Source organism: Stigmatopora nigra, chromosome 14 (assembly GCF_051989575.1).
Source record: "Stigmatopora nigra isolate UIUO_SnigA chromosome 14, RoL_Snig_1.1, whole genome shotgun sequence".
Classification (NCBI taxonomy): domain Eukaryota; kingdom Metazoa; phylum Chordata; class Actinopteri; order Syngnathiformes; family Syngnathidae; genus Stigmatopora; species Stigmatopora nigra.
Window position 1 is genome coordinate 8,014,209 of NC_135521.1, and position 8,971 is coordinate 8,023,179.

The 8,971-nt window shown below is 41.9% G+C and overlaps 2 protein-coding genes across 3 annotated transcripts; both read right to left on the reverse strand.

Annotated features, from left to right (window-relative positions):
• Positions 1–267: 267 nt before the first annotated feature.
• Positions 268–4,663, reverse strand: bbs7 (Bardet-Biedl syndrome 7). Its single transcript, XM_077733468.1, has 19 exons — positions 4,249–4,663; positions 4,107–4,172; positions 3,947–4,009; positions 3,694–3,869; positions 3,381–3,567; positions 3,226–3,298; positions 3,000–3,107; positions 2,781–2,911; positions 2,468–2,552; positions 2,274–2,376; positions 2,018–2,210; positions 1,842–1,916; positions 1,704–1,769; positions 1,482–1,621; positions 1,234–1,398; positions 1,059–1,168; positions 891–994; positions 632–755; positions 268–559 (listed from the first exon to the last, which is right to left on the reverse strand). Exons 1-19 carry the CDS (start codon positions 4,282–4,284, stop codon positions 426–428), a joined length of 2,139 nt encoding a protein of 712 aa, XP_077589594.1. The 5' UTR covers positions 4,285–4,663; the 3' UTR covers positions 268–425.
• Positions 4,664–4,811: 148 nt separating this feature from the next.
• On the reverse strand, positions 4,812–8,121 carry tmem33 (transmembrane protein 33). Of its 2 annotated transcripts, none has more exons than XM_077733472.1 (8): positions 7,957–8,121; positions 7,271–7,344; positions 6,663–6,757; positions 6,403–6,590; positions 6,259–6,326; positions 5,990–6,123; positions 5,771–5,854; positions 4,812–5,706 (listed from the first exon to the last, which is right to left on the reverse strand). In XM_077733472.1, the coding sequence occupies exons 2-8, from the start codon at positions 7,313–7,315 to the stop codon at positions 5,577–5,579; spliced, it is 744 nt and encodes a 247-aa protein (XP_077589598.1). In that variant the 5' UTR covers positions 7,316–7,344; positions 7,957–8,121; the 3' UTR covers positions 4,812–5,576. The 2 variants fall into 2 exon arrangements, with proteins under 2 accessions (XP_077589598.1, XP_077589599.1); XM_077733473.1 differs by lacking the exon at positions 7,957–8,121 and adding an exon at positions 7,605–7,761.
• Between the last annotated feature and the right edge of the window lie 850 nt (positions 8,122–8,971).

Consider the following 8,971-nt stretch of genomic DNA (forward strand, 5'->3'; position numbering starts at 1 on the left):
TATTACGACATGTTTTTAAATTTGCAATCATTTTATTCTTTGAAAAACTGCAAAATACACTTTGCTGACAGCCCCAATTAACACTAACTAGTGTTTAACTTACTGCATGCCATTGACAGTGGTAGATGTCCAATTCATTTAAATTGGGACAACTGGACCCAATTGCTCATATTTCAGTGCCATGGATGTTAAATGTGATAAAGTCATTTAAATTTGGTTTAGTTTATGTCTTGTTTATAATCCAAAATGTAGACAAAAATAAAAAGCTATCATCAATATCGTGATTTATTAATCACCACACTAGTACGAAAATAATATATATCACACGCGCCTTGCAAGATCTACTGTGAAATCAGTAGACATCTACCAAAACAACATAAATCATAATGCTCGACATACAAAAATATTTCAGTTGGACGACAAGATTACACCTCATTGAAGAAGTCTAATAGTGAATTTAAGTCGTAACTATCTAGGATCTCCAAGAGCGAGGACACTTTGGCTTTGACATTCTGTCCTTTGAATTTGAACTTATCGATGAACAGGTCCGTGATCATGCCTGCAGGAAAGAAAGTGGAAAAAAACGGAATCAATGGAAAAATAATCTCCAATATGAATGATGAAACGTTACCATAAAGCCTTTCCAAGTGTGCTGGCTGCTTTTTGTACTCCTCCAGCAGACTGTCCGACTCGTCTAGGATGCTGCGATACTCTGAGATGAGGAAGTCGGCGTTTCCCTCGTGAAGCTGCAACTCCTAAATCAAGAATTTCATTTCAAATTGATAACAATTGGTCCCCGTGACCTCCATTTTTATAATGAATCCTCGTCAAGCTACACACACTTTTGTTATTTCATGAATGGGAATAAACACCATCATTCCATGACTTACTTTCAGGGCATCAATAAGCTGAACTTTCCTCGCCAGCACTAGCTGATACTCCAGTTTGGGGTGGATCATTTTGAGGGTGTGACTCACAGAGTCATCGTTGATATCTGCGGAGGAACTGTTGATTCCCTAATTGTTCAACACGATTGCAAAAAGCCACACGCCACTGACCGTATGAAACATTGAGGTTGATTTTGCGTTTGGTGGCCTCTTTGGAGAGGACGTCGCTCAGGATGGAGATGGTGGAGATGTTATCGGACCTGAAGTGACCCTCCCCTTTGCTGGAAAACAAACGCCGCTTCATGTTTAATCTGTGTCTGTGTAACGTTGGAGAAGAGTAACAGACCTGTAGGTGGTCTGCAGCTGAGTGCCCAGGAAGGTGTTGAGGAAGTTGAAGGTGACACTGTCTCCCGCCGGCGTCTTCTCCGGCACCTCCGGGAGACAGAAGACAACCCAGGAGTGGATCTCTGCGAAACTGAACTGTCCCACCAGACTCAGCCTGTTCATTGGCCTGGATTGACAGCACAGTTAAAACAAGATTCCAAGGTTAGCTCATCTTGAAAATAATAATAATTAAGAGTGAAGTTAAATTACCTGTCTTGGTCGATGTTGTGAGCACGCTGGTGAAGAGACAGAGGTTTTATGTGATACTGGCGAACCTGACACGTCTTGGGCTGCAGTCTGTGGGTGACGTAAGCCTGTAAGGTGCCGTACTGCCCTTCGATTGATCTCACCTACAAAACATTTGCGGCCGTTAGAATGTTATGGAAACATAATTTGCTTCCATATATGATGGAGGTTGAACATCTGGCTAACCTTCAGCTCCAGTCTGGTGGTGTTGGCTTGACAGCGGTAAGTTGCCAGCAAGAAGTTGCCATTAGGCTGTTAGAGAAATAAATATAGCATAAAACTGACTGTGAATCAAAAAGTGGACTTTCTGCTTTAAGAAATTACCTCGGAGTCACACTCGCTGAAGCTGACCACTGCTGAGTTGTTGTCTACATCGAGCAGGTCGATGGGAACATCGCTCTAAAAAAGACAGAGATAAATTGTCAGTTTTTTCCCCTAGATTATGAGAAAGATCTGGGTCTTCCATCTTATATCTGTGAAGTTCCGTCACTGGAACATACCTGGAGTAGCAGGTTGTCAATGGCGGTCTGCACCTCCAGTGTGAGGCTGTAGCTGGCATCATCTTGACACAGCGTGAATTTGTCATTGATGCTGAAGGCGGGTACCACAGAGACGGCCGTCTCGGACCGCGACGTCTGCTGATACTCATCGCGACCCAGCTGCACTTTCACCTGGAGCTGCTCCAGTTCTGCCCTGTGGCAAAAGAAAGGCTCACTTTTCCGCATCTCCTTTTGGACACTCGACGGTGGCGGATACCTGAGGGCTTCCACTTTGGATTGGATCTCTTTACTCATCCTGACTTCGTCTCCGGCGCCCACTTCAGCCTTTTGGGCCTCCGTGGTTAAACCTGTAACCCAGCCTGGAAAGAAAAAAAAAACAAGACAGTCATAAAAACATGTATTCGAAAAAAAAAAACACGGGATTGAACGTGTGTTGATTAGTGATGTAACCTGTATAGGTGGCAGTTAAGACCTCATCGTAGGACTCCTTCCCCACACATCCTCCCTGGATGGAGGTCACGCTTTCTGACAAGGCCTAAGCAAGGAGGACAAACATCACAAATTGTTTATGAACCCAAGCCAAAATTAAATCAAACAAGATTGGATATTATTGCCGTCAATGGCAGTGAAACTTTATCCCTTATTGCCAGGCAGTTGAAATTGATTTTATGTCTATCACTGTCCATAGCTGTGAATGAGTTAAGATTTGAAAACCTTTCACTAGTGTTTTTTGCTTTAAAGTAGCTGCTACATGACCCCTCACGTGCTCAAAGCGTAGCGTTGGCTCATTAGTGCTGTCAAATCCGTAAATGGCCACCATCCCGTCGTCACGGCCCACCAGGATATCATTCACACCATCTCCAGCTATGTCATAAGTGTCGAGGCAGAGAATACCTAGGAAATTGCAGCCAAATTACAGGTTAGTGTTTCATGTTTATCCAAGCGTCAGATTCAAAGATTGACGACAAAGCACTGTATGTACCTCCTTTCTTTTTGTCGTTGTCAATTTCCCATTTGGTAGATGCCTCACTCTCGCCGATGTGAATCAGGGCAATTTTCCCATCTGTTGTCCCGTACAGGATACCATCGCCTGACAAATGTCAAATAAAATAGCAAATAATCGCGGTATTTTTCAGACTATGAGGATTATAAAGGATATTTGTGCATCAATGTACTACAATGGTAAAACAAATGTGGGACTAACCCACCTCCATCTTTGTTATAACATTCTAACACAGATGGTTGTCCGGACACTTCCACCTCGTAGGCCAACTCAGATCCCTGTCAGATTGAAAACACACGCCCAAGTTTAATTAAAATCAATAAAATTGAATGAGCAGGACGAGGGAAGTATTTCATCTACCTGCAGCACCCTAAGAACGCGATCTTGACACGCCAGAACGGGGACGGGGCGAGGAAGGTTCTCTGAGGACAATGAGACGATGTCATTGATCTTGTCCCCAGATAGGAAATAGTCTTGGTCCTTGCAATCACAATAGTGGTTGTAGATGTAGCTGGCACACACAAAGAGGTCGGATCCGGACACATACCTTTTTGGGGGCAAAAAAATATGTTTTACGTTCTCATTTTTGAAGACACTTAAACCTACTACCCTACTCTGTTTGAATGTTGTTGCCACAGTGGTACTAGTATGAGAACCAGTTTTTTTTTCGTACATTGCGTTGATGCTCTCTGTGAGGTTGGCGTCAAAGGTAAGGAACTGTTTGCCCTTTTTGGTGAACCCTCGAACTTGAGATCCGGAGCAGACAAAGATCTTCTCCTGCGGTGTTCCCGCCGCACCGCCCAAGTCCATTCGGGATATTTTCTGCCCTGGGAGCGTTTTGAAGACAGGCTATATGACACATGGGCTTTTGTTAGTATTGACATCTTGATCAAATGCATCATTGATTGAATGGAAATGTCACTCACTACTGCTTCACTTTTCTTCATCCCAAAACATGTCAATATACCATCTTGGTCGGCAATAGCCACCTGCAAAAAAACAACAAGACACACACATATGTGCACATTATTTATTGAAATGTGTGAAAAACATTGCCTTATTTAGATTAGCATTATATGATGGTACCTTCTGGGTAGCTTTTCTTCCAAGTGAAGGCAGAAGCTTCATTGTTTTTTGTGATGTTACCCCAACCTACAAGTGACAGTTTGATTAGATGAAAGTTAAACTTCCTGAAATATGCCCATAAAAGTGTAAAGTAAATACTTACCTGAAGATAATCAACTCGGTTGAGATTAATCTCCATCTTTATTTGAGGCGAATTTGAATCCGGAAGATTTAACAACACAAGCCGCCAAATGTGATGTTCATCCGGCTATAAAAGGTTGAATCATGCGGTCCATCTGTCAATTACAAATCGTAACCGACGTCTGATGTTTTTCATTGGAAGAAAAGTAAGGAGATGGCAGATAGAGGGATTAGCCACTCAAGAAGATTAGCTCGAGTGCTAACGTGGGTTAGCTAGCTAGTTAGTAATAGCGACGTAATCACTCGAATTTTAAGTAAGCACTTACAACACGAAGACGTTAAGTAAAATACAGACAAAACGAACAGGAGAAAGTAAATGAAAACTGCACTCGGGTCGAAAACGAGAGGAATATAGAACGAGGATGTGGATTAAACCCAGTTTCCATGGCAACGTTGCAATGACAGTAAACTGCACGATCATTGGACGAGGTTTAAAGCATTACACATTCAAGTAGTATTGTGATTGGCTAGTACGTTCCAAAACAGAGACGTGGCCACAAAGATGGGGCAAGAATAGTTCAAAAATACTACTATTTAGTATTTTATTTCCTAATCTTTAAGATCTCAATTTGGGTTAAACGTGGTTCATCAGGAGGCAAACGTTGAGAGACCATTGGCAAAACAATTAGTACATGGATAGTAAATGCATTAAAAAATGTATACTATATTCAATGAATCATTATGTATATAAGGCCGCTTCACTTCAACTTTGTGGATGCCATGCATCATGCAGTTAATTTCTTTTTCAAGAGAAATTCAAAAGTATAATATCCATAATTTATGCTTTTGTATAAAATACAGCAGACGTGACAGTTGGACATTAAAAGAAGTGAAGCTAGGCCTTTAAAGAGCATATACAAAAAAACAATGTTAAATATGAAGTGAAACTAAATCACAATCATTACTCTATCTTCATCTGGCATAATGTTCTTATTCGTAATCATATACTATAAGACCAACATGTTACTAATCTCAGAACATTATTGAATAAATAAGGTCATTGGAGGACACTAAGATGGATTCCACTTTCTGGGGCGTAACAAAAGATGGTTGGGTCCGCCTTTTTTTGATGAGGTTATATTAAGACAGGAGATGGAGAAAAGGATGACAAAAAAAAAGATACTTCAGTGCAGCAGTACCACCGGCTGGTCTTGAATTGAAGCAAGCTGTCAATTTGTCATCTCAACAACAAAAACACAAAATGTCCATTGACGTCGCCATTGTGTGTCCTCATCCAAAATGGAAGTCACAACTTCAGCAGCGGTCGAAGAGGAATGGAGGGACGTCATTTCAGACGCCAGTGGGGGCCAGGCGGCTGACAAAAGCGATACTGCTAAGGCACATCCTCCGGAAGAAGGCGGGGCATGCCGGTTTCATGATGAAGTGCTCCAGGAGGATTCGCAGCTCAGTGAAGAGAGTGCTGGCAAAAATGACACATGGCTATAAGAAAGAACAAAACGACCACGGCCAGTCGCTTCTCTTACCGGCAGTACGGGTTTCTTCTGGACGTGTAGCGGAGGCTGAGGAAGCGATAGTAGATGAAAGGCAACAGCAAGTTTCCCTGGCCACTGCAGATAAAAGAGAAACCAAATCACAGGCTGCATTCTTTAACCTACTTACCACCAGAAAATACAATTTATGGGAAAGCTTTACTTTCCCACGAGTAATTTCCTATGGACGATTAGGGCGTTCTTAAGCCGAACCTGAAAAGCATGAAGACGGTGGCAGGCATCAAGAAGATCTCATTACAGGCGATGAACTTGAGGATGTTCTGCTGATTAGTTGAAACTTTGTCCAGGAGGTTCCTGATGAACATCAAGCTGTTTGGGCCTAATGCCTGAAAGGACAATAACAATTATGTTTCCATGTGGAAAAACTCACCCACTAGTACTACATCTATTCAAACTAGCAATCATAAATTATGCATTTACAGCAACAATAACTAAAAACTAAAATGGCAGAAATAACTCACATCAAAAAACTTTTTGGTGTAAGTGGTTGCGTGGAGTAGGGAGAAGAGGAAGACTGGAAAGATGCTCACTGGAGTCAACAGATTAAAGAACAACTTGGGGGCATTTTCACTTATGTCTTGAAAAGATGGTTAAATGAAGGATACTGGTAATGGGGTAGGAATTCACGAGGATGAGCGAGTAGAGCAAGTAGTGGCAGCTGTCCTCCTGAAGAGCTTGCGCAAGGAACGCACGGCTCAGCTGGAATCTGGGAAGCCTCTGGTGCAGTCGCAGGGCGCTAGTGAGCGCGTTGGACAGAAGGGCCCGCTGATAGAAATTGGACGCTGCATAGGGCCTGAGACAAAAGTGTCTGCATGTTATGAAACATTTATTGATTCGAAACGGCGACGGATGTCAGGGAACTCACCCCAAGATGGGCAGTATGAACATGACTGAGCAGTAGACGGTGAAGAGGCGTGAGAGCCACATGGCTGTCTCCAGCTTGTTGCTCATTAGAAATTGCTAGGGGAGTAGAATCTTTGGTTAAAAAGTGCCTTGAGTTGCAAAAGATTGTATTCATTTTATCAGTCGATTTATTTGAAGAAAAAAATCATGGCTATTCATTGAAAACAAAATCCAATTTTGGCAGATTTTTGTTGCAAATGGACGACCACCTGAACAACAAAACCATGCTCTGGCTAAAATGTAGCATTAATATGTGAAGAAAAAAACACATTTGTGTAGTAACTATGGAATAAGCAGTCAGAAAAAAAGTGATACGGATTTATGGGCATTTATGAGTGTTTTGATTCCGGGGAATTTGTGTTTGTGGTCTTATCTTTAGCATCCCCTTGTGCTGTACTGAAGTTTTCAATGAAATTACACACCAAGATTGATTGAATTTTGGGCTATTAAGTAAAGTTGGGTACAGATAAGCTGCAGAGAGGAGAATGACTTGGAATTAATTTTTGGCAATTGAGCAATTTAGGCATATCTAAGCAAAAACACGAGAAAAAAGTTAAGTTGGTGACTTACCAGTGGCCCTTGTCTTGGAGGGCCTTGTTGGCTGTTGTCTGCCATCTTGAAGACCGGTGTGCTTATGTGTCACTCTGATCAGGATAAAATACAGCATATAGGTGTCCAATAAGTCTGACATAAGACTTGTGTTAAAGTATAATAACATAATAAGACAGGATACAAAGAAGCATTGCAATTTGAGAGGTGAATAGCCGTCACGGAGGCGAACAACTCAGTATAGAGTCTGGTATACCGATGTATCCCATGTTGCAATCGGGTAATAACGTCAACGATCATTTGAAATGACATTCATTCATTCATTCATTCATTTTCTGCAATACGTCAAAACAACCTGGCTTCTCTACAAGTAAACTTCCAAAGTTGCGACTGCCATCACCGGTTGTCTTTGGAGTAATGAAATAGAATTTTCAATGAGATAACTTTAATTGCGACTTCACTATCAGAAATCAGAAATATCGACGTTAGCACACATTAACGACGATGACTCTTGGCTTTTCGACGCCTCTTCAAAGGCAGCTGGCGGCAGGTGAATCTCGAAGCTTCTTTTTGGCTAGCACCGGGGCTAAAGCTAACAGCGGCATTCTCCGGTGTGCGCTCGCCAGATGACTAAATAACCTCGCTTATTTGCCATATTGGTGCACAGAAGGGGACATGACGGCGGACTGTAAGTGGACAATACTTACATGTGTCCAGGCGTGGTACTTCTTTGCCGCTTGTGGTGGTCTCCTCACTCTGACGTACACGCTAGTAGTGAATGATCAGCTGACCTTCTTGGTTGGACCACGAAATCTCTCAAACTATCGCGACCATAGGGAAGAGGAACATCCGGGGTTGGGGGACTTCCTGTTACCCTATACGTACTAGTATCTTACAGTAGACACAATTCATTGTCAATAAAGTTTTTCTCATTGAATGTTTTCGACACATGATGGTCACCTTCAAGTGTTTTACGCCATCTGTGACAACAGAGGGCGCCATCGGACAGAAAACTGGAGCCGAGTTTGCAAATAGACAAAACAAATGCGCTTTAAATGCACTTTATTCGCTTGCACCATGTTTTTAATGTTGCACTTGATTTTTTTAGTGCATACCTGCATTTTGCATTCACGGTGCAACAACACAATACTTGCTTTCTCTCATATGCAGACGCCATTCGAAAATATAGGCAGTGCGTGTAAGCACTGTAGAATCTAATTATTTCTTTGCAAAACCCAATTAGGCATTAAAAAAGGTTAACGCCGGCGCCTGAAACGTTTTTGTTTAATAATCCCATTACTGGCGGCTCATCATGTATAAAATGGTGCGCAGGAGGACACAAAGTTTTCACTTGCTAAAGGGAATCGCAAATGCATGGGGGAAAATATACTGCTTTATTTTTATTTTTTTCATATCCATGTGACCAGGCGGAGGACCAGCACATATACACTCCATACACCCCCCTAACCCCCCAACACACGCACACATTGCGTAAATAGGTAAGAACCGCAGTCTCCTTGCATTGCATGCTTTTTAATTTAAAAAAAGGACTGTATTATTTGTGTTTATAGTGGGTGATTAATTAATGTGTTTTAATTAATCAGCTTTGAATATTGACTGTGGCAAATGAAGTAAAATGCGTCATGCTTTATGAAGGCACATGCACACACACTTTAAATTTAATGTATTTGCCTGTGGGATTTGTATTTAAGAGATTCACAT